The sequence below is a fragment of the Cebus imitator genome, unplaced genomic scaffold (genome assembly GCF_001604975.1).
Source record: "Cebus imitator isolate Cc_AM_T3 unplaced genomic scaffold, Cebus_imitator-1.0 Scaffold339, whole genome shotgun sequence".
In the NCBI taxonomy this organism is placed as follows: domain Eukaryota; kingdom Metazoa; phylum Chordata; class Mammalia; order Primates; family Cebidae; genus Cebus; species Cebus imitator.
Genome location: NW_016107654.1, coordinates 252817 through 277753, shown reverse-complemented (window position 1 = coordinate 277753; position 24937 = coordinate 252817). Strand labels below are relative to the sequence as shown.

The following is a 24937-nucleotide window of genomic DNA, read 5'->3' as shown; positions in this document are numbered from 1 at the left end:
GCCTCGGCCTCCCAAAGTGCTGGGATTACAGGCTTGAGCCACCACGCCCGGCCCTGTTTTAATTCTTTGAGAAAATCTGCAAACTGTTTTCCACAGTGACTGGACTAATTTACATTCCCGCCAACATTCCCTTTTCTCCGTAGCCTCGCCAACATCTGTTATTTTTTGACTTTTTAGTAATAGCCATTCAGACTGATGTGAGATGGTGTCTCACTGTGGTTTTGTTTGGCATGTCTCTGATTAGTGGTGTTGAGCATTGTTTTTTCATGTCTTTGTTGAGACCACGCCATTATTATTGTTGAGATCTGGAGAGGCTAAGCCTATTCTAAACCAGCAAGTCCTGCCGTCCTTTTGTTTAATGTCACTTTCCTCGGTTTAGTTCTCTACTCTGACATTTGACTGTAAGCAGCAGGAAGACATCAGGTGACACCTTAAGCATTCGGCTTGGAGATCTCCTGAGGCTGATCTCCTGGTTTACTGTGTAATGTTTTCTTTTTACATATCTGCATGCAACAATGTGGCTAAACTTTCTGCCAGTACACAACAGGCCCCTTCCTCTGGTTTCCTATGAAATTGTCCTCACTTTACTGCAGACCCTGATGTGCAGCATGCTTAATGTCTAAAATTCTATGAATTGTGTGTTCAGTGCATGTTAGCACTTCACTAATGTACTGCTCGGTGTCCATCCTCTGGTTCTAAAACAACTCCCACATTTTAGATTTTTTTTTTTTTTTTTTTTAAATGGGGTCTTGCTCTGTTACCAGGCCGGAGTGCAGTGGTACTATCTCAGCTCAGTGCAACCTCCGCCTCCTGGATTCAAGCGATTGTTTTGCCTCAGCTTCCTGAGTAGTTGGTATTACAGGTGCGTGCCACCACGCCCAGCTTATTTTTGTCGTTTTAGTAGAGAGGGAGTTTCACCATGTTGGCCAGGTCTCGATCTCTTGACCTTGTGATCCATCTGCCTTGGCCTCCCAGTGCGGGGATTATAGGCGTGAGCCACTGCGCCCGGCCCACATTTTAGGTTTTTATCACAGCATCACCCCACTTCTGATTCCAAAATCTGTATTGACTTTTCTTACTGGAGAACAAATTATTAAAAAGTTTAGTGGCACAATAAAACAAGCATTTATTATTTCACTGCTCCTGAGTCAGGAATCAGGCTGGCTTACCTGGGCGCACCTGGCTCACAGTCGTTAGTAAGGCTGCAGCCTCTCAGGTTCACTTGGGGCTGGAGAATTCACTTCTAGTCACATGCTCATTATGGCTGTCAGTGGGCCTCAAAATAACTGACTCTAGGCTCACTCATGTGGCTGCTGGCAGGCCTCTGTTCCTGGTCATGTGGGCTTCTCCCACCTCCTGGAGTGTCCTCATGACACGATATCTGCTGTTCAGAGAAAGAGAGCCAATAGTTCCCAAGATAAAAACCAGTCCTTTTGTAATGTAATCTCAGAGGTGACATCCCATCACTTTTGCTGTATTCTGTTTACTGAAGTGAGTCACTAGGTCCAACCTATCCTCAAGGGAATAGCATTATACAAGGGAGTGAATACTGGGGGGTGTGGATTACTGAGGCCATCTTAGAGGCTGCCTACTACATGAACCAGTGAGGAAAAATGTTGAGAATTAGTGGAAAATAGGGGAGATGCTGGAAGACTGACAATGAGCAGAAACTGTATTTAGAAAACTACAGTCTTCAACCCTAGGCAAACATCTGGACAATTTGCTAGGGCAGAGAAAAGTTGGTGGTGATGCTCAAGGGCCACATGTGATCACCAGGAACAGATGGTGCTCTTGGCAAGACTGGGGTGGCAAGCTCACCCAATTTATTGTATTGATAAGGTTATCACAGGTGCTGTGGATATTGGTGTAGTTGGTTGTTGACAGGACATTTGATATTCTCTGAATGGTACCTCGGTGGACAAAGTAGAGAAATGTGCAGCAGATGACTGTGCATGTGAGTTGATCCGTAAATGGTGCACAGCCATACCCAGATATGCCGGTTAGCAGATTAGTGTCCCCCTGTAGGGAAGTCTCTAGAGATGTGCCACAGGGCTGTGTCTTAACATATTCGTAATTCTCTCAATGACTTGGTGAGAACATTGATGTGAAGCTCATCAGATTTGCAGTTCATGTGAAATTTGTGGAAATGACTGAAACCTTGGAAAATGTATGTCCCAAATACAATATAATTGAGTTTCAGAGATTAAGGCTCAACATTTGAATTCTCCATACCAGTTGCAGAAGTGTGACTTAGAGGAAATGAGACTTATACTCATGAAGAAGACATGGGCACTCCTGCTGACTTGTGAGCCCAGATTGTGCCCCTTGAGGTATTGTAGCCTGGCAGAGAATTCAGATTCAGGCCTCTTGCTTGTCCTGTCCAGAGGGAAAGGAGTTGAAGGGTCTGCTATGTTCCAGCCCCCTTGGTCTGTCCTTTCTGAGTCCCTCACACCAGGCCTTGACCAGCACGGTCCTCCTCCAGGTCTGTCTGAGGAATGGTTGGGAGGAGGTGCACGCTGACACACAGCTTACCAACAATGACGGTGTGTGAAACAAATGAGCAGGCTTGCCATAATCTGTTCTTGGTGGCATGTGCTGGTTCCTGGTCATTGGGAGTAGAAAAGACTCAAGATGCAATTTATGAATCTGAATATCTTGGAACAGTAGCAGAACCAGGGAGGGGAAGTTGCAGGGAGATAGATTTTGCTAGTCTGTGAGAGAACAGTGTAACAGTCAGGGCTGTCTGAAAGTTTGCCCAACTCCAGAGGTGTTGAAGAAGATACCCCTGTCACCAGGCTGTGGCCAAGCACAGAGGGGATATTTGACCAGGTGGTTGTAAGATCTGCCAGGAAGCCAGCAATTCTAACCTAGTCCATGTCCTGTGTCCTCCTGGTGCATCTGGGGTTGGGGGTGGGAGGGAGGGAGGACAGGTACCAGGACTGTTGGGACTCTACAGCTTTCCCCAAAGGCTACAAGAGCTCAGTGTGAGGTGTGTGCCTGTGTTGCCTTATCTGGCTTGATTGTCAGACAGGGAAGCAGGATGATTCCTTACGAAGAGATGCAGCCACACAGAGTGTGCACACAAGCAGACACAGCACAGCCAAGGCTAATGCTGTCCCATTGCAGGTCATCGTGGGGAGCGTCTTTGAAGTGGTCTGGGCAGCCATCAAGCCGGGAAGCTCTTTTGGGATCAGTGTGCTGCGGGCCCTCCGCCTGCTGAGGATCTTCAAAGTCACGAAGTATGTCCCCTGTGCTCCCAGCGAGGGCAGGTGTAGGGTGGAGAGGGTGTGGATCAGCCACACAGGATGCTTGTCCCCAGGAGTTCACAGCACCCGGAAGCTCTCTCGCTGTGGCTTACAGTTGGTTTAAATACAAAAGACGGTTCCAGAACAGCTTGCGGTGGGGCCACATCTGCCCTCAGGGCCATCCCCGACTGGCCTCTGTGCTGACGGCACACCCTTTAGTTGTCTTGTTCACTTGCTGTCCTCGATTGTGCGCCATCTCCTCTCTTGAAACCACCACCCCATCTTCCTGGCCTTCAGAGGTGACTTTGGTTTGTAGTTAATGAGGAAAACAGAAGTCATTGGATGGAAGCTTTTCCATAGTCTGGCGCCTAAGTCTGCCCACCTCCCCCGCAGTCCCATCCCTGGAGAGCCTGTGTGCACCCTGCAATGGCCCTGAGCTTCTCACTGAGCCAGCCTGGCCCCTGCCTGGCCCCCGTGCCCAGGCCTGCTTTTCCCACTCTGCACCTTGCTGATGATGGCAGCGACAAGACCGTGTTTATCATTATGTCCCCCTTGACTCTGGAAGTGAGTTGGCCCAGTTTGTCTACAAAGAGACTGAGGCCAAGGAAGTGACAGATGCAAGTAGTGAGAGGAGGACCAGGGTGAAAACCCTTCCCCTTGCTGCCAGAGTTGTGGGGAAGAGGGAGAAACCCTCCTCACAGCAGTCCCATCAGCAGCAAAGGCTGCACGGCTGAGGCTCCTGAGCAGCTGGACCTACCAGACGCATATGTGGGCCAGCACAGACCAAGGTGGACCCTATCAGACATACACATGGGCCAGCACAGACCTCCGTGTGTGTCTTTGGCAGCCTGGATCACAGCAGCTGCAGGGCCCAAGGAGCAGAGCTGCTGACACTGAGCCAGTGCAGGGCGAGGTCATAGGTCACCCCTCTAGTGACCAAGGCAACCTCTCAGAAGCCCACTGACCTCCCTAGTTCAGTGAAATGCCGTTGGTCTTTTCCAATCCATTTTAAATCCAAACCCAAGACCATAGGAGGATATGAAGCTATAAAGGCAGAAGAGGTTTGGGCAGAGTTAAGTCTCGCTAGGCCCATGAACCCTCACCGGCACTCTGTGCCAGTGTCCTCAGACTCCTGTTGCCTTCCCAGAACCTGCTGGTGCAAGGCTCCAGGAAGTGACCACAGGGCTGCCTTTACCCCGCCTCCGGGTCTGGCTTCTTGGGCTCCATTTTCTCCCAGGAAGTAGGTGACCCCTGTCCTGAGGCAGGCTGCCCTGGACCCCTGCTAGTCTCACGAGAAGGCTCAATTCCTTTCCCAGAGTCTTCCGGCCCATCTGCCATTAGCCCTCAGGTACTTGGTAAGAGAATCCATGGAGGATAGTGGGGCCTCTGATGGGGGTGTCAGGGGGAAGGACACAGTTTGGGAGCCCAGGGGTGCCTAGGGATAGAGTGAGTCCAGAAGGAGACCAATGTCTATTCTGCAGTCCTTCCATTCCAGGGAGCCGGGATGGCATGTGCAGAGGCACAGGGGCATGAGTGACCGGCCCCTCAGTTGCCATCAGCAGCCTCAGTGGTGCCTGTGTGCCATGGGGACCCGTGCCTGAGAAGGGCACAGTCACTGTCCTCTGGGATGGGGGTGTTGAGGGATACCACAGAGAGTCCGTGTGGTGCTGCCCTACGAGCTCTCCATGCCACACGTCCCTGGTCCCTGGTAAGGGGGCACTGGAGCCAGGGTCTGTGCCACCGGCAACAGTGCTCACAGAAGATCTGCTGTAGTTTCTAGTGCAACTCTCCTCCTCCCGCTGCGGGCCGATGACAGTAGCTGTGGGCCTTGCTTCACATGGCACTGATCTGAGACACTTCGTGGCTGATAGGGCATTGAGGGGTGAAGGGCAAGGAGGGGCCGAGGATGAAGTTTGGGATTGGGCCTGGCCACCTGGGTGGTGGTCTCATCCTCCTGAACCTAGTGACAGGGAGCAGTTTGGGAGGATGAAGTGAGTCCTGCACTGGGTGTGTTTTTCTTTACCATCCCATGGGGCCCTCAGGGAGAGAAGTCCAGGGCAGTGGGACTGTTACTCCAGATAAAAGCTCTAACTTCACATCTAGGTGTGCGGCCCTCAGCGTTTAGAAAGTCGCTGGAGCCATAAGAGTATGAAGTCAGCATCTGGAGCTGGCTCAGACCCTCTGCCCATCCCCGCAGGTACTGGAGCTCCCTGAGGAACCTGGTGGTATCCCTGCTGAACTCCATGAAGTCCATCATCAGCCTGCTCTTCTTGCTCTTCCTGTTCATTGTGGTCTTTGCCCTGCTGGGGATGCAGCTGTTTGGGGGACAGTAAGTGGGCCTGGGAGGGAGAGTTCAAGGCTGGGGGCTTTCGGGAAGGCAGAGCTCGGAGCAGATGGCATTGCCCAGGCTGCCTCCAACCACCTTCCCACCAGGAAGGTCCTCAGAGGGGCCAGTGTGCAGCAGTCTGCAGCCTGAAGCCAGCAGGTTGAGGCCATGCTGGAGCCCACAGGTGCTGCCTGGCTGCTGACGGGGCTGCTACTTCCCAAGCCTTCCTGTTTTCTTCAGGTTCAACTTCCAGGATGAGACTCCCACAACCAACTTCGATACCTTCCCTGCCGCCATCCTCACTGTCTTCCAGGTAGGGCTCCTACTGTGCACATTGCTCCAGGCTCCCCTGGGTACTGGAAAGGCGGCCTTTCCTGTCATTTCCTCCCTCGTTCCCCCGCAAGGCCCAGATCGCCGACTTTCAGACAGAGCCTTCCTTAAACAAGGCAAGCACAGGCAGTTGGCAATGTGCAGATCTCCAAGTTCAGGGACCCCAGCCCCAGTGGTGAAGGAAGCTAGATTCTGTGGCAGCACCATAGTGAGCAGATGTAGTTTTCTGGGGGCCCAGCTGGGCTTCAAGCCACCAGTTTATCTTTTGGCTCCTGGGACTTGCCTGCACTTCTGTCTTTTATCCTCTGAGAACAAAAAGCAAAGCATTCCCTAAACTTGTCACTCTGCTATCTCAGATCCCAGTGATCCCCTCAGTTCTCATCTGTATCTAGAAAACACCCTCCTTAGCTCCTCGGAAAGTGAAGACTGAGGGCCTATATTTCTGTATGACAGAGACCTTTTTGGCTCACGCAGCCTCTGCCCTCTTGGATGGTTCCCTTTTGATGACCTTCTTGGTTGGGTACTCTTCCCTTTTGTAGGGCTGTGGCCCCACAATCTTGCCCACAACTGGCCTTACTGATGAGATAATGCCATGCATTTCTGTCCCGTGCAATGTACTTGGATGCCATGTCAGAGACTGAACAGGATGGCGGCTGTTGTCTTACCTGTGATGCCTCTTAGGGAGGCCCGAAAGGCTGTGTTTGCTCCAGTCCAGGGGCTCAGCTTGACTCCCTGGCCTCTGGGGCTGCTGATTCTACCCCTGGCCAGGGCTGGAGTCCACAACCTATGTGAAGAGAGGGGCACTATGTGTCCCACTCTCTCAAAGGGAGGAGTCTTTCCAGCAGACCATTCAAACCAAATTAGATGACTGACTGAAAGAGGAGTTCTGTCCTAATTTACACCATGTTTCCCCTTTCTCACGTCTTCCCACTCACCCTCACCCTAACTGGGCTGGAGCCTATGGCCTGCCAGCTCCCAGTCACTGCCAGGCAGAGCCAGCTTTTCTCCCACAGGCGCATGTGCTCCAGGCCTGTGAGGGCCTTGCTGTTCCCATCCCTTCTTCCTCTCTGGTCTCATGTTTGAGTCGCTGCATCTTCGCCTCTCCTCTGATTCCCTGAGTAGGGGTCACTTGTCATCCCCCACCTGTCCTCCCTCTTCCTGACTTGAAAGCCTTGGCTGCTCACAGGCCAGTGACTTCCAGACTTTGGTTTCCCAGATGTTTTTGAGCTCTTAGTGGGTGAGAAGACCTATGTCAGCCTCTGGGACAGAGATGGGTGGTCTTCAAGCCGCACTGATGAGGAAGTCACAGGCCTGGTGCTGCCCGTAGGGTCCTGCATGTCAGGCAAGGCAAACTGGGAGGAGCGCATTCCTGTCAAAGCAGCTGAAACAGGAGTGTCTGGGGTGGCAAGTAGGTGGCCGGTGTGGGATGGGAAGCTCCAGGTGTGGGCGGGCCAGGCTGAGGCTTTACCCTGTGGGAGCTGTTGCAGGAAGGGGCTCCATGCCAGGGAGATGGTGCGATGACCAAAGCCATGCTTTGCCATGTTTGTTGCAAGAAAAGACCTGAGTGCCGTGAGGGAGAGAAGTTGAAGTTGGGAGGAAAGTAGGTTTTTCTGATCAGATGATGCTCTGATTCAGATATTACGTGGCCCCTGCTCTGAACACAGCAGTAAGATAAAAAATGCATTTAGAAATTAAAATCACCTAGACAAGCAAAAACAAAATCTCTGAGGAATGGAAATGAAAGAGCACATACAGTGGTGAGAAACGGCAGAGACCCAGGCACCGGGACACGGCCTGGGAAGGGCAAACGGGCTTGGGAGTCTGAGTCCAACAGCAGCAGAAGCATGCAGGTGCGGCTCAGCCCCCTCTGAGCACTGCGAGAGGTGCCTGGGCCCTTTGGAGGAGGCTGAGGAGGACTGAAGGCTGTTCAGCTGGAGGAGACCAGGAAGGCTGCAGGGCAGGGTAGACTGGTGGCTAGGCCTGTAATTCCCCCAGGTGAATTTGGATCAGGGGCCTGAGATCCCAGAGTGGGAGCTCCTGCTTCTGAATGGGGTTGGAAGAGGGGAAGGGGAGGACATGTGACAAGGAAGAAAGCAGCTTCAGCTGTGCTCATGGTGGATCTGCAAACGGGCCTGGGAACAGCCAGCATCCCAGACAATGCCAACAACATCTACAGTCAGAAGATGTAATCACTCCCAAAGAAAAGCAGCTAGCAGAACAAACACAGATAACTTTAAACCGAAGATGCCTAACATCCTCCAAGGGGCAAAGGGAGAACCAGTTAAAAAAAAAAATCCACAAAATTATGAAAAAAGGCACCTAAGAACAAAGAAAAGACCTAAATCAAATCCTCGTAATGAAATATATAGCTGCTTATATTTATGTAGACTGAACCTTACACTGGACATGATTGGAGAGAGCATGGGTGAGCTGGAGGATACCGTGGGGTTGAGCGAACTGGGCATGGGGTCGTGAGGCTTCCTGGAGAGAAGGAAGTGAGGGTGGGCCGGAGTGGAGGATCTCATGTGAGGTACGAAAGAGAGGGTGGCCAGTGCCCCTCCTGTGTGAGTCCTGGAGAGCATGTGCTCAGATGGCCAAATAGGATAGACAAATAATTCCAGACCTAGACAAATTATGATCTCAAGAAAATTTTAAATGCTGCCCTAGAAAAACAGATTTCCTAAAAAGAATGACAAGTAGTCTGATGGCCAACATCTTATGAGTGACAGATGCCAGAGGGTCATGGAGAAGTAATGGAAACATTGGGGTACAATCACTATTCGCTAAGAATTCTGAATCCAGAGAGCTGTGATTTAAGTGTGAGGGCAGAGCTAAAGATGCTTTCAGATACAAATAGGAATGAGTTACCATGGTCCCCCACCCCCCAGATTATTTGAAAGCACTACAAAGGCTTATACATTTAGTAAAGTGGATGATTTAGAATAAAAATACTAATGTATTTTTACACTTACCCAAGAATAACCCAAGAAAAAACAGGAAATGGAACCAGTTGAGAAACTGAATAATTAGGTCAGAATCAGATTAAGATGGCAGACAAGAGGCAGGACTAGCTTGCAGCTCCTCAGACAGAGCAGCGTGCAGAGACTCACATCATGAACTTTTGCTCCAAGAACTACCACAGGAGCATAACAGGAAAGCTGAGAGAATCCGCGAACTCTCTGAATGAACGGGATCACCAATGCAGGCTCCCTGAGATGTCAAAAAACAGTGAGTCTGCTTGCTTTCTCAGTGCGGAGGCTGATGATGTGGGGCAGGTTCTCAGCCCTGGGCACTGGCTGCCTGGAAATAGACTCAGTGCTGTTGGTGGGCACAGTGGGAGTGAGACCGGCCTTTTGGACTGTGGGCTGTGTGGGAGTGGGGTGAGGCCTGTGACTGCTGGCTTTCCCCCACTTCCTGGTGACCTGTATGACTAACAGCCTTAATCTCCCTGGGAACATAACTCCATTGGACTGGGATCCACACCCCTATCCTCCACAGCAGCCACAGCAAGCCCCGCCCAAGGAGAGTCAGCTCAGACACCCAGTCCCTGCTGCCATCTGGTGGTCTTTCTCTACCCACCCTGATTGCCAAAGACAAAGGTCATACTCTCCTGGGGCTCTATGGCACTGCCCACCCCTGAGAAACCTGAATACTTAATTAGGCTGCCTTAGGGCAAGTTTGCATCCACTCTACAGGACCTCAGCCGATGCTCTCTTAAAAGTGCCACCTCCTGGCTGGAGGCCAACCAATACAAAACCAGAACACTAAACAAAAGTATAACCAAGGACCCTCACAGAGCCCATTTCACTCTCCTGCTACCTCCACCAGAGCAGGAGCTGGTATCTGCTGCTGAAAAATCCGAAGATGGCTCACATCACAGGACTCTTCACAGACACTCCCCAGTACCAGCCTGCAGTCCAGTAGCTCCGCTGGGTGGGTAGACCCACAAGAGCTAAAACAGTCATTGCAGTTTGGCTCTAAGGAAGCACCATTCCTAGGGGCAGGGGAGAACACCACATCAAGGGTACACCCCCGTGGGATAAGAGATTCTGAACAGTAGACCTTGATTCCCAGAGTCTACCCAAATGAGAAGGAACCAGCAAAACAATTCTGGTAATGTGACAAGGTTCTTAACACACCCCAAAAGATTACACCAACTCACTAGCAATGGATCCAAACCAAGACAAAATCTCTGAATTGCCAGAAAAAGAATTTTGAAGGTCAGTTATTAAGTTAATAAGGAAGTACCAGAGAAAGGTGAAATTCAACTTAAATAAATCAAAAATGATACAGGATATGAAAGGAAAATTCTTCAATGAAAGAGCATAAATAAGAAACTCGCAATTTCTGGAAATTAAGGACACACTTAGAGAAATGCAAAATGCACTGGAAAGTCTCAGCAATCAAATCAAACAAGCCGAACTAGCCGAAGAAAGAACTTCAGAGCTCAAAGAAAAGGCTTTTGGATTAACCGTATTCATCAAAGACAAAGACAAAAGAATTTTGAAAAATGAATGAAGCCTCCAAGAAGTATGGGACTAAGTTAAGTGTCCAAACCTAAGAATAATTCGTGTTCCTGTGGAGGAAGAGAAATCTAAAAGTTTGGAAAACATATTTGAGGGAATAATTGAGGAAAACTTCTAGCCTTTCTAGAGATCTACACATCCAAATACAAGAAGCTCAAAAAATACCTGGAAAATTCATTGCAAAAATTCGTTGCAAAAGAAATTCATCACTAGGCACATAGTCATCAGGTTACCTAAAGTCAAGACGAAGGAAAAATGTTTTGCTGTGAGGCAAAAACATCAGATAACCTATAAAGGAAAACTATCAGATTAATGTAAGATTTCTCAACAGAAACCCTACAAGCCAGAAGGGATTGATTAGGGTCCTATCTTTAGCCTCCTTAAACAAAACAATTATCAGCCAAGAGTTGTGTGTCCAGTGAAACTAAGCCTCATAAATAAAGGAATGATACAACATTTTACGGACAAATACTGAGAGAATTTGCCAGTACCAAGCCAGCACCACTGCTAGATGGAGCTCTAAGACTTGAAAAAAGTCTTTGAAATACACCAAAATAGAACCTTCTTAAGGCATAGTCCAACAGGACCTGTATAATACTAACAAAAAATACCATAGAATAGTATCTCACATCTTAGTAGTAATGTTGAATGTAAATGACCTAAACGCTCCACTTAAAAGATGGCAGAATGGATAAGAATTCACCAACTGTGTTTCTGCTGTCTTCAGGAGACTCACCTAACACATAAGGACTTACATAAACTTAAAGGAGTGGAAAAATATTTTATTTGCAAATGGAGATGAAAAGTGAGCAGGAATACATTCTTAGATCAGACAAAACAGACTTTAAAGCAACAGCAGTTTAAAAAGACAAAGAGGGACATCATATAATGATAAAAAGCCTTGTCCAACAGGAAAATATCATAATCCCAAATATATATGCACCTAACACTGAAGCTCTCAAATTTATAAAACAATTACTACTAGATCTAAGAAATGAGATAGATGACAACACAATACTAGCTGGGGACTTTGATACTCCACTCACAGCACTAGACAAGTCATCAAGACAGGTCAACAAAGAAGGAATGAACTTAAACTATACCCTACAACAAATGGACTTAAGAGATCTTTACCAAACATTCTACCCAACAACTTCAGAATTCTATTCATTAGCACATGGAATATTCTCCATGGTGGACCATATGATAGGCCACAAAACAAGTCTCAGGAAATTAAAAAAATTATATCAAGTACTGTCTCAGACCACAGTGGAATAAAATTGGAAATCAACTCCAAAAGGCACCCTAAAAACCATGCAATACATGGAAATTAAATAACCTACTCCCAAATAATTGTTAGGCCAACAATGAAATCAGATGGAAATTTTAAAAAATCCTTAAACTGAATGATAATAGTGACACAACCTATCAAAACCTCTGGGATACAGAAAAGGCAGTGCTAAGATGAAAGTTCATAGCCTTAAATGCCTACATCAGAAAGACTGAAAGAGCAAAAGTAGACAATCTAAAGTCACATCTCACGTAACCGAAGAAACAAGAACAATCCAAACCCAAACCTACCAGAAGAAGAGAAGTAATGAAGATCAGAGCAGAAAGAAATGAAATTGAAACAAACAAACAAAAAATTACAAAAGATAAACTGAACCAAAAGCTGGTTCTTGGAAAAGATAAATAAAATTGATAGACCATTAGTGAGATTAACCAAGAAGATAGAGAAGATCCAGATAAGCTCAATTAGAAATGAAATGGGAGATATTACTACTGATACCACGGAAATACAAAAGAGTATTCAAAGCTACTGTGAACACCTTTGTGCACATAAACTAGAAAACCTAGAGGAGATGGATAAATTCCTGGAAAGGTAAAACCATCCTAGCTTAAATCAGGGGGCATTAGATAAACCGAACAGACCAATAACAAGCAGCAAGATTGAAATGGTAATAAAAAAAAATTACCAACCAAAAAAGATCCAGGACCACATGGATTCATAGCAGAATTCCGTCCTGGAGAATTGGTACCAATCCTGTTGACACCATTCCACAAGGTAGAGAAAGAGGGAATCCTCCCTAAATTATTCTGTGAAGCCATTATCACCCTAATACCAAAACCAGGAAAGGACATAACCAAAAAAGAAAACTACAGACCAATATCTCTTATGAACATAGATGCAAAAATCCTAACAAAATACTAGCTAACCGAATCCAACAGAATATCAAAAAGGTAATCCACTGGTATCAACTGGGTTTCATACCAGGGATGTGGGGATGGTTTAACATATCCAAGTCAACAAATGTGATACACCACATAAACAATTAAAAACAAAAATCGCACGGTCATCTCAATAGATGCAGAAAAAGCATTCAACAAAATCCAGCATCCCTTTATGATTAAGCCCTGAGCAAAATCAGCATACACGAGACATAACGTAATAAAAGCCACCTGTGACAAACACACAGGCAACATAATACTAAACTGGGAAAAGTCTGAAACCATTCCCTAAAGAAATGAAATAAGACAAGGATGCCCACTCTCACCACTCCTCTTCAGCCTAGTACTGGAAGTCCTAGCCAGAGAAATCAGACGAGAAAAAAAGAAAGGGCATCCAAATCGGTAAAGAGGAAGTCAAAGTGTCACTATTTGTTTGCTCATGATATGACTGTTTATGTAGAAAACCCTAAAGACTCCTCCAAAACGCTTCTAGAACTGATAAAAGAATCCAGCAGTTTCAGGATACAAAATTAATGTACACAAATAAGTAGCTCTTTTATACACTAACAATGATAAGCTGAGAATCAAATCAAGAACTCAACCCCTTTTACAGTAGCTGCAAAAAAGGAAAATACCTGGGAATATACCTAACCAAGGCAGTGAAAGACCTCTGCAAGGAAAACTATAAAACACTGCTGAAAGAAACCATAGATGATGCAAACAAGTGGAAACACATCCCATACTCATGGATGGGTAGAATCAATATTGTGAAAATGACCACACTGCCAAAAGCGATCTACAAATGCAATGCAATTCCTGTCAAAATACCACCGTCATTCTTTGGAGAACTAGAAAACACAGTCCTAAAAGTCAGGTGGAACCAACAAAGAACCTGCATAACTAAAGCAAGACTAAGCAAAAAAGGCCAGGCATGGTGGCTGATGCCTATAACCCCAGCATTTTGGGAAGCTGAGGTGGGCAGATCACTTGAGGTCAGGAGTTTGAGACCAACCTGCCCAACATGGTGAAACCCTGTCTTTACTTAAAAACAAACAAACAAAAACAAAATAGCCGGGTATGGTAGCGTGCACCTGTAATCCCAGCTACTTGGGAGGCGGAGGCAGAAGAATCACTTGAACCCGGGAGGCAGAGGTTGCAGTGAGCTGAGAGCATGCCATCCATTGCACTCCAGTCTGGATGACAAGAGTGAGACTCCATCTCAGAAAAAAAAAGAACAAAGCTAGAGGCATCACATTACCCAACTTCAAACTATGCTATAAGGCCATAGTCACCAAAACATGGTACTGGTATAAAAATAGGCACATGGACCAATAGAACAGAATAGAGAACACAGAAATAAACCCAAATATTTACAGCCAACTGATCTTCAACAAAGCAAACAAAAACATAAAGTGGGGAAAGGACACCCTGTTCAACAAATGTTGGCATAATTGGTAAGCCACATGGAAGAGAATGAAACTGGATCCTTAACTCTCATCTTATACAAAAATCATCTCAAGATGGATCAAAGACTTAATCTAAGACCTGAAACCACAACAATTATAGAAGATAATGTTGGAAAAAATCCTAGATACTGGTTAGGCAAAGACTTCTTGCTCAAGAACCCAAAACCAAATGCAATAAAAACAAAGATAAATAGATGGGACTTAATTAACTAAAAAGTTCTGGGCACCAAAAGAAATAATCAATAGAGTAAACAGACAACCCACAGAGTGGGAAAAAATCTTCACAATCTATGCATCCGACAAAGGACTAATACCTAGAATATACAAAGAACTCAAATCAGCAAGAAAAATGCAATCCCATTGAAAAGTGGGCTAAGGACATGAATAGACAATTCTCAAAAGAAGATATACAAAAGCATATGTAAAAATGCTTAACATCACTAATGATCAGGGAAATACAAATCAAGACCACAGTGTGATACTACCTCCTGCAAGAATGATCATGATCAAAAAATAAAAAATAAAAGATGTTGGTGTGGATGTGGTGAAAAGGGAACACTTTTACACTGTTGGTGGTAATGTAAATTAGTACAACCACTATGGAAAATGTGGCGATTCCTTAAAGAACTAAAAATATATCTACTATTTGATCCAGCAGTTCCACTTCTAGGTATCTAACCAGAGGAAAAAAGTCATTATACAAAAAAGGATATTTGCACATGCATGTTTATAGGAGCACAATTTGGAAGTGCAAAAATATGGAACCAATCCAAATGCCCATCAGTCAACGAGTGGATAAAGAAAATGTAGGATATTCCAGTATACTATGGAATACTATTCAGCCATAAAAAGGAATGAAATAATGGCATTTGCAGCAACCGGGATGGAATCGGAGACTACTATTCTAAGTGAAGTAAGTCAGGAATGGAAACCCAAACATTGTATATTCTCCCACTCTTTAAGTGGGAGCTGAGTTATGAGGATGCAAAGGCATAAGAATGATACAGTGGACTTTGGGGAAAAGGGTGGGAGGGGATTAGGAATAGAAAACTACATATTGGGTACAGTGTACACTGCTTGGGTGGCAGGTGTACCAAAATCTCAAGAGATGATCACTAAAGAACTTAACTCATATAACCAAACATCACCTGTTCCCCAAAAATCTATTAAAGTAAAAAATAATTCAAAAAGAAATTTAATAATTAAAAATATCCTACTTAAGTTACCAAGTTCAGATAGTATTATGGGTGAATTCTGCTATTTAAGAAGGTATTCTAATTTTATACAGACTCCTCCACAGAATATAAAAAAGAATAGCTCACCACTCATTGAAGCTAGAGTAAACTTGATAATGAAAAAACAAGGACACTATCAGAAAAGAAAAATATAGGTCACTACTGCAAACACAGAAGCAAAGTATCCAGGGGGAAACTAATAAAATCTAGATATTCTTTTTTTTTTTTGAGACAGAGTCTTGCTCTGTCACCAGGTGCTAGGCTGGAGTGCAGTGGCGTGATCTTGGCTCACTGCAACCTCTGCCTCTCAGGTGCAAGCAATTCTGCCTCAGGCTTCCGAGTAGCTGGGACTACAGGCGCATGCCACCACACCCAGCTAATTTTTGTATTTTTTAGTAGAGACGTGGTTTCACCATGTTGGCCAGGATGGTCTTAATCTCTTGACCTTGTGATCCGGCCTCCCAAAGTGCTGGAATTGCAGGTGTGAGCCACCACGCCCAGCCAATCTAGATATTCTTAAAAATTATTTTTATAATTGGCTGAAATTTTTCCTAGAAATGCAAGATAATTCAACATTAGAAAACCTATGAATGTAATTTGTCACACTAACAGATTAAGGTGGATAAAAACCCTGTATGATCAGAGAAAGCATTGAACTAGCACAAGCACAGTCAGCCAGAGGTGAGAAAAGTAGAGATGAGATGGCAGACGTTGCCGATGGCTGAAACTGGGTGATGGGCACATAGGGCTCATTGTATGTGTATGCTTCAAATGTCTGTGAAAAATTTTTTCTAAAAAAAAAATTAGACCTAAGAGTCCTAAATAAAACCTCTTAGCAGTTACGTTAGTGTCAGGGGTTTTAGCACAGTAGAACACACAATGAAATAAAAATTCTCGGGATTGACAGAAAAATGTCTTTATTTACAGATGAAATATTTATGCACAGAAACCTCAAGCGCTGTCATTGCAGATGGTGTCTATGTAGAAAAACATGAAATTGGATTCCTACGTTGTACCAAGTATGTAAATGAGCTCTAGACAGATTAAAAGACAGACAGTGTAGTACGAAAGGACAAAGTGTAAAAACAAGTAACTCATAGGATAAACTAGGCTAATGAAAAACTCCGTAAAAACTATGGTCAATTTTACTGCAGCTAGGGAAATGCAAATTAAACCTGCGATGAAACAACCATTTCCACCTGTTAGTTTAGCCAAAAGTAAGAAATCTAACAATATGAAGATTTAGAGAAGTAGAGAAATTAGGGTTTCTTTGTGCTGCTGATGGGTTGATAGAACCACTTTGAAGAGTAATTCATTATATCCTGTCCACTGGAATTGGCACGAGCAATTCCCGCCAGGTATATGCCCTGGAACGTTTCTTGCCCAAGCACACAAGGAAACCTGTAAAGCCATCCTCGCAGCATTATTTGTAATAACAAAAAACTGGAAATTAGCGGCATGTTCATCATCGGGGAATGGATAAGAGAAAAGTGATCTATTTGTGCAGAAGGGAAAATGGATGCCCTACAACTAAATACACTCATAGCATATGTTTCTATTTAAGGATAAACAATGTGTGAAACAATGGCATATAGTGTTTATGATATGTATGTGGTAAAAGTATAAAAGCTTGCACAGCAATGAGGAGTACCAAGTTCAGGACATGGTTTCCCTGGTGGTGGGGTGGGACTTGCTGGGAGGTGGGAAAGGGAGAGGAATGAGACTGGGGAGTTCAAACCACATTTTGATGTTTTATTTCTTAAGCTGCGTAGTGGGTACATAGAGGTTTGTTAAAGTATTCATTGCATCTGTCTGAGTGTTTAAATATTTTTATAATTGAAAAATAAAGGGATACAAAAAGATGAACTAACTAAACATTTACCAAAAGAAAGCTAGTGTAGGCCCAGCACAGTGGCTCATGCCTGTAATCCCAGCACTTTGGGAGGCTGAGGTGCGCGGATCACTTGAGGTCTGGAATTCGAGACCAGCCTGGCCTGCATGGTGAAACCCTGTCTCTACTAAAAATATGAAAAATTAGCTGGGCGTGTTGGTACTGAGGTGGGAGAATTGCCTGAACCTGGAAGGCAGAGCTTGCAGTGAGCTGAGATTGCGCCACTACACTCCAGTCCGGGCGACAGAGCAAGACTACGCCTCAAAAAAACAAAACAAAAGAAAGCTGATGCATTAATATCAGCCAAAATAGAGGTAAAGGTAAAAAGAGAGTGGATAGAATTAAGAGGCATTATTACATGATGAAAAGAGGATGCCACCAGAAGGAATATACTTCAGGGCATGAACTTGCAGGACTTAACAACGTGGCCTCAAAACATCGAACAAAAACTGACAGAATTACAGGGAGAAATAAAAATTTTACCATCTTATGAGAGATAACGTGTCTCAGTCAAAGTGAAGGATGAAACTGACGAAAGATTAGAAAGGGTGTAAAAGCATGAACCAATTGTCACATATAGAACCATCAACAGATAGCAAATAGAATATTCATTATTTGGGGCACATGCACCACGCCTGTAATCCTGGCACTTTGAGAGGCCAAAGTGGGCAGATCACCTGAGGTCAAGAGTTCAAGACCAGCCTGGCGTGGTGAAACCAACATGGCAAAACCCCATCTCTACTATAAATACAAAAATTAGCCAGGTGTGGTGGTGGGTGCCTGTAATCCCAGCTACTCAGGAGGCTGGGGCAGGAGAATCACTTGAACCCAGGAGGTGGAGGTTGCAGTAAGATCATGTTTCTGCACTCCAGCCTGGACAACAGAGCAAAAGTCTATCTCAAAAAAAAAAAAAAAAAAATTGCTGTCTTACAGAACACAACTTTGGTATTTAAATAAACAGGCACTGTTAATAAAAAGTCATTTAATATCTTCTCCATATTTGTAAGTTAAAGGATTTGGGGTAAAGAAGAAATCAGAAATCACAATGGCCATTACAGAATATTTAGAACTGAACAATATCAAAACTTGTAAGAGGAACCTAAAACAATACTTCAAATTTATAATCTTAATGCAGCTATCAGAAAAAAAAGGATAAAAAATAAACAAATACTCTTAAAAAAAAAAAAAAAAAAAACTTCACATGTACCCCAAAACCTAAAAAAAAAAAAAAAAAAAAAAAAAAAAAAAAAATAAACAAAAAAAATAAAAAAAAAAAAAAAAGAGTCTTGCTGTGTCACCCAGGCTGGAGTGCATTGTTGTAATCATGGCTCACTGCAGTCTCGAACTGGGTTCAAGTGGTCCTCCCACCTCAGTCTCCCAAGTAGTTGGGAGAATAGACACACACCACCATGACTAATTATTTCTATTTTTTGTAGAGGTATGGTCTCACTGTGTTGCCCAGGCTGGTCTCAAACTTACTGTGCTCAAGCAATCCTCCCACCTCAGCCTTCCAAAATGCTGTTATTGCAGGCATAAGCCACAGAGCCTGGCTTAGCAAGTACTCATTTGAAGAATCTAGAAGAAGGAATAATAAACCAAAGAAAAGTTGAAAGCAGGTGATGCTAAGAGCAGACATTTGTGATGCAGGTCACTGAAATACCAAGATAACAAGCACGTTCTTAAGGAGACTCATGAAGGAGATAATTGTACAGTGACTGACCAAGGAAAAAATGCACAAATAAAAAATGTAATCCCAAAGGGACTCATAACTACAGGAAAAGGAGATTTTTTTTTTAAATCTCAAAAGAATATTATGGCAACTTTATGCTATGAGATTTGAAAGGTTAGATGAAACATGTATTTTTATAGGAAGACATAAATTAGCTCAAGAAGATTTATTTAAAACCTGAACATTTCATAACAATAAAATAAATTTAGCCAATAGTCAGAGCTCTCTTACCATCTTTCTGCCTCCTGCCTGGGGCCCAGTCAGTTATAAGGTGATTTTTACCAAGCCTTCCAGGAAGAAATAACTGTTTGACTCAGGCAATTTCAGAGAAGGGAAGAAATCATTTCAGGAGGCTAGTACAACCTTGACACCAAACCCATGCAAGGATGGTTTAGGACAAAATGCAGACCAGAATGCAAGTTCCATGGGGCAGGGCATTTGTTTTGTCCACTGACCATCCTAAGCACCTGAATATTGCCCAACATGGCAGGCACTCTAATATCTGCCCAGTAAAAGGAGATTCATTGGGATCTCATGGCATAGAGTTGCCATAATATTCTTCTGTAATTTAAAAAATCTCTTTTTCTGATAGTTATGACCCTTTTTTGTGTTATAATTTTTATTTGTGCTTTTTTCCCCCTTGGTCAGTGTTGCTATACAATTAACTACTTTGAGTCTCCTTAACAACATGCTTTTTTATGGTCTTGTTATTTTGGTGTTTTATTTATCTGCATCACAAATGTCTGCAAATCTAAAAATATTCAAAAATTAAATTAGCTGCATATATTAAAAAAGAATGGTGTAGCTAAACTGTGTTCATTCTAGTAATCAAGAAATTGTCAGTATAATTCCTAACCTCTATAGGTTAAAAGAGAACATATGTCATAGATGCAGAAAAGTGAAACATTGATAAAAAGTCAACTCTCATTCACAATAAAAAAGTTATACTAAGAATTGACAGGAGTCAAAAAAATCAGGTAAAGAGCGTCTACCAAAAACCTACAGCCAAGATGGGTGATAGTTAATGGATATGAGTTTCTTTTTTTGAGGGGATGAAAATGTTTTAAAATTCACTGTGATAATACTGACACATATTTGTGAATATACTAAAAACTATTGAATTATACACTTTAAATGGGTGAATTCTATCCCAATAAAGCTGTTATTTAAAAGAGACTACACACAGGTATAGCAAGGATTATAGATAATAATGAAAGAAGTATTGTTAAAAGAGAAATAAGGATGCCTAGTGTTCACGCAGTCGAAGCTAATGTAGAAAGGAAAAGGAAAGAAAGACTGGAAAGGAATAGGAACTATTACTATATGCAAATGACATCATTATTTACTATAGAAAATCCTAGGTAATATGTTAGATATAATAAGAGAATTCACCAATGTTGCTGAACACAGGATAAATGTACAAAAATATAGCTTTTCTTTATAATAGTATTATTCAATTAGAAGATTCAGTTTAAAAGAAAGGTCTCATTCATGGTAGTAACAAAACTTCCAGGTACCCAGAAATAAATCTCAGTAAAAGTTTGCAAGAATTTTGTTGGAATAATTACAAATACTTGGGAAGCTGAGGTGTGAGGATCAACTGAACCTGGAAAGCAGAGGTTGCAGTGAGCCCAGTGTACTCCAATCTGGGCAACAGAACAAGACCTTGTCTTAAAAAAAAAAAAAGAAAAAAAAAAGAGAAACCTCAAAATTGTAATATTGAATGAAAACAGCAAGTTGAAGGATGACGTGTAGTCTGGTACCTTCCTGGGTGTGTTGTTTAGCACATATACTGTATTCTGTTTATGCATATGCATATGTGTTAGATGTGTCCTGGAACTCTAAAGACTTGGTTCCATTCATGCAACAAAGGACTATTGTCCACAGTATACAAGGAACTCAACTCAACAGCAAAAAAACAAATAATCTCATTTAAAAGTGGGCATAGGTTCTGAATAGACATTTCTCAGAAGAAGACATACAATTGGCCAACAGATGTATGAAAAAATACTCAACATCACTAATCATTAGGGAAAGACAAATCCAAACCACAGTGAGGTGTCATCTCACCCATTTGGGATGGCTATTATCAAAAAGACAAAAAATAACAAATGTTGGCAAGGATATGGAGAGAAATGAACTCTCTCACACCGTTGATGGGAATGTAAATCAGTCTAGCCATTCTGGGAAACAGTATGGAGGCTCCTCAAGAAACAAAATCTACAACTACTACAGGATCCAGAAATCCCACTGCTGGGTGTTTATCCAAAGGAAAGGAAATTGGAACACCGAAGCCGTGCCTGCCTCCTCATGCTGATGGCAGCAGTATTTACAATAGCAAAGATACAGAATCAGCTAAAGTGTCTGTCAGCAGATGAAAGGGCACAGAAAATGTGGTACACGTATAACGGAGTACTGTTTAGCCACACAGAGAATGAAATCCTGTCATTTGCCACAACATGGATTCAAGTGGAGGTCATTAAGTGAAATAAGCCAGGCAGAGAAGGACAAACTTCACATGTTCTCACTCAGATGTGGGAGCAAAATGTCGATCTCCTGGAGGGAGAGGATAGAATGATGGCTACCAGAAGCTGGGAAGGCTGTGGGAAGAAGGGATGAAGAGAGGCTGGTTAAGGGAAACAAACACAGATAGAGGAGCGAGTCCTAGTGTCTGAGAGCACAGTAGGGTGACTATAGCTAACAATATATTGTCTGTTTCAAAATATCAGAAGAGAAGATTTGTGATATTCCCAACACAATACTAAATCTTTGAGGTGGCGGATATGCTGAATACCTTATCCTTATTTGATCATTATACCTTGTATGCATATATCAAAATATAAGTACCCTAAAATATGTACAAATTTCCATTTAGGGTGGGGGACATGATGCTTATTATTTTATTTTCTTGTATGTTTCCAACAAGTAGAAAACAGACATGGGGTTGCTACTGTTACAAGGGTTGCTTTTAGCCAGGCTGTGAGGCTGGACCCGCCAAGTGGAGTGGCAGGAACGGAGAGCGTAAGGCCCTGCTTCTGCTGGGTGGCCAGGTGCAGCCCAGTCTCCTCCGAACCTCGGCTTCCTCGACTGCAGCACAGTGACGTGGATGGCACTGCTTCGTCCCTCCATGCCTGAGCTCACTGCTGCCCTCCTCGGCTCTGCCCACCTCCTCCTGCTGGGAGCTCCCTTTTCATTTCTGGCTGAAATCCCAGAGCATATTAATCTTTTAAGACCCAGTTTTGCAGTCATGTGCTTCTGGAAGCTTTTCTGGAGGACTCTGCGATGCCCAGACCTTTGGAAGCAGCACCATCTAAAGACCTGGATGTGCGTGTGTGGACATGGTGGTGCGCGTGGACATGGCGGTGTGCATGCATCCATGTGGGTTGGGGTGTGTGTGGGGGGGGAGGCAGCCACGGGGGGTTGCCTTGTGTTCTCTCCATCCTCGCAGATCCTGACGGGAGAGGACTGGAATGCAGTGATGTATCATGGGATCGAATCGCAAGGCGGCGTCAGCAAAGGCATGTTCTCGTCCTTTTACTTCATTGTCCTGACACTGTTTGGAAACTGTATCCTTCTGTGGGGTGGGGCAGAGGGTGGTCAGTGTTTGGCCCTCCTTTTCCGCATGGTCACCATGTGGATTCCTCCAGGAGGACTGGGGGTCATGATCGTGAGAGGTGCATTCTCAGAGTTGAGTGTAGATGGAGAACGTTCTGCAGGTGGCCTGAGCGCAGGGGTCTGGAGGCTGTGGGGCTCAGCTTGAGGGAGCATGAGCTGCTGCATGTGGGGTGTATCCAGAGGTGGGGGGGTGCAGCCAGCAGCAGGCTCAGGACGGACTCTGAGCAGCAGTCAGGGAGCCTCACGCTCAGGGCAGGTGGGTTTTCTTTTTCACATTGATCTAATTGCCTACTTAGGTTTTGGCACTGGACTTCAAAGAACAACCCTTCCCCCTACTGATACCGTCCCCCTTGCAGAGAAATGTAAGGAAATGTTTTCTGTAGAGGATGACAATTGGGCTATTTCAGGACCTTGAGTCAGAGGGTGGGTCTGTGGGGGTCAGGACGAGCCCAGCAACCAGTGGTGAGCTCTGCCTCAGCCAGGGACCATGATGGGGAGAGGGCTGGGGCCAAGGAAGATCTGGAGGGACAACTGTAGCATTCGTAGGGCAGGCAGGGGTGAGGGCTATGACAGGCAGTGTGAGTGCCGGTGCCCCCACTCACTGGGAGGGAAATCCAGGCCTCGGAGAAGTGTCTCTGGTTCTCAAAGTCACCTGGGCATCACAGTCCCCTGAGGGATAGGAAGCCTGGATTCCAGCCATAGCCCAGGGTGGCAGAGGCAGTGGGGCTGGGCTGGGGCCTGAGAATGTGCATTCTCACAGGCTGCCCGGGGAGCTGGTGTTGCTGGCCTGGGGAGAAGTAATTTGAGAACCACTGTGGCAGAACACCCTGTAATGCCCTGAGGAGCTGGAGACAATATCTCACAGTTGACCTCCTCTCCCTGTTTCTCCCCCGACCTCACACACGACGGCCACCACATGCCTGGCCACTCCATCCGGTCTGTCTGTCCTCGTCTCTCTGCCTCACTGGTGCCAGTGCCTTCAGTGCCCTTGCACACCTCACCACCTTGTCCTGCCTCCATCTCCCTAGGTCTTCATTCCTTGCTCCACCTCTCCCAGGTTGGCCCAGCAGAGGCTCCTGTCTCAGCCTTGTTAGTCATGGGGTAGTCCTTAGGCTGCAGCTCAGGTCCTGGGCCCCAGAGTGGGGGACCCAACCTCCCTGGGAAGCTGAGTGTGAGCCTAGGAGGGGCTCCAGGGAGCCTCCAGCGTCTGCTTTGGAGATGGGTGGCCGTGGGACTGGCACCAGAGGCACCAAAGAAAGGCAGCCATGGTCGTCAGAGAGGGATAGAGGCCTCAGACAGGACAGCTGGTGTCCAGAAGGAGGTGCCCTGTCTCGAGACAGAGCGGTGGCCAGTGGCTTGCAACAGCTGAGTCTGACCCGGACACTCAACGCCAGGCACGCTGGCCATGAGTGTGCCCTTCCCTGTCTACTCACCATCACTCCTGCAACACCCGTGTGGCCCTCTGGTTGGGTCCCAAGGGGCATGGCCCTTGGTCCTGCTTTCTGGGCATGGAAAGGCCTCTGAGGGTGTCAGTGGCTGTGGCTGGTGCCTGGAGGTGTCAGCCTGGCCTCAAGGTCCTATCCTGTAGGCTCTGCTGGAGCTCTGCGTGGACTCACCTGTGAGGTTCTGCCCTGGGGAATGGGCTCCCTTGAGCCTCAGGAAGGGGGCACCTGTACAGCAAGGGTCATTGTTGTTTGCCTCATACAGAGCCAGCTTCTACTCGGCCTGGCACAGTCCAGCACACAGGGAGAGTGGCTGCAGCCTGGGTGGGGTGAGTTGTGCAGGCCTGTAGTGAAATGGGCTCAATCACGTGGAGTGCACGGTTCTAATGGGGGCAGCTTCCTCTCCTGCAGATGCTGTGGGGCATTTGGCAGTGTCTGAGTCACTTTTGGTTGTCAGCACTAACGGGGAGGGGCTGCTGGCCTCAAGCAGATGGAGGCCAGGGGTGCTGCCTGGCATCCCATAGGGGATTACCCAGCCCCAAATGTCAGCAGGGCCTGGGCTGAGAAACCTGGAGTGATAAGATGGCCGGGATCTAGAGGGGTAGATCCAAGTCACAGCTGGGGTCCTGACTGTGTTGGGGTGGTTCTGGGAAACTGTGCAGGGGCAGGGAGGTGAGCATTTGGGGAAAGGCAGTGTTTATTTTGCAAAGGAAAACATCGTGACTTAGGTCAGTGAGTGGACAAGGGCCTGGTCCCATAAGCTTCAAGGAGGAGGCCATGCACCCCAGGCGGTACCTGTGCCAGGACCTGTGGTGGGTGCTCCCTTTGGGCCTTGGTTTCTTCATTTCTAAAAGGTGAGGCGGCACCTCACACAGTGCTCCTGGGGGGTCAGTTCAGGGAGGG

General features: G+C 45.4%; 1 protein-coding gene across 19 annotated transcripts in view; it reads left to right on the top strand.

Moving 5' to 3' along the window:
* Positions 1-24937, top strand: part of CACNA1B (calcium voltage-gated channel subunit alpha1 B) — a 235782-nt gene that overhangs the window by 92261 nt on the left and 118584 nt on the right. For all 19 annotated transcript variants that reach the window (XR_005196468.1, XR_005196467.1, XM_037730270.1 and 16 more), the window contains exons 13-16: positions 3127-3239; positions 5443-5574; positions 5812-5884; positions 22426-22543. Coding sequence is in view for 17 of the 19 variants with exons in the window: in XM_037730270.1 (XP_037586198.1) it covers positions 3127-3239; positions 5443-5574; positions 5812-5884; positions 22426-22543 (436 nt within the window). In the remaining 2 variants the exon portion in view is untranslated. The remainder of the gene's footprint in view (positions 1-3126; positions 3240-5442; positions 5575-5811; positions 5885-22425; positions 22544-24937) is intronic.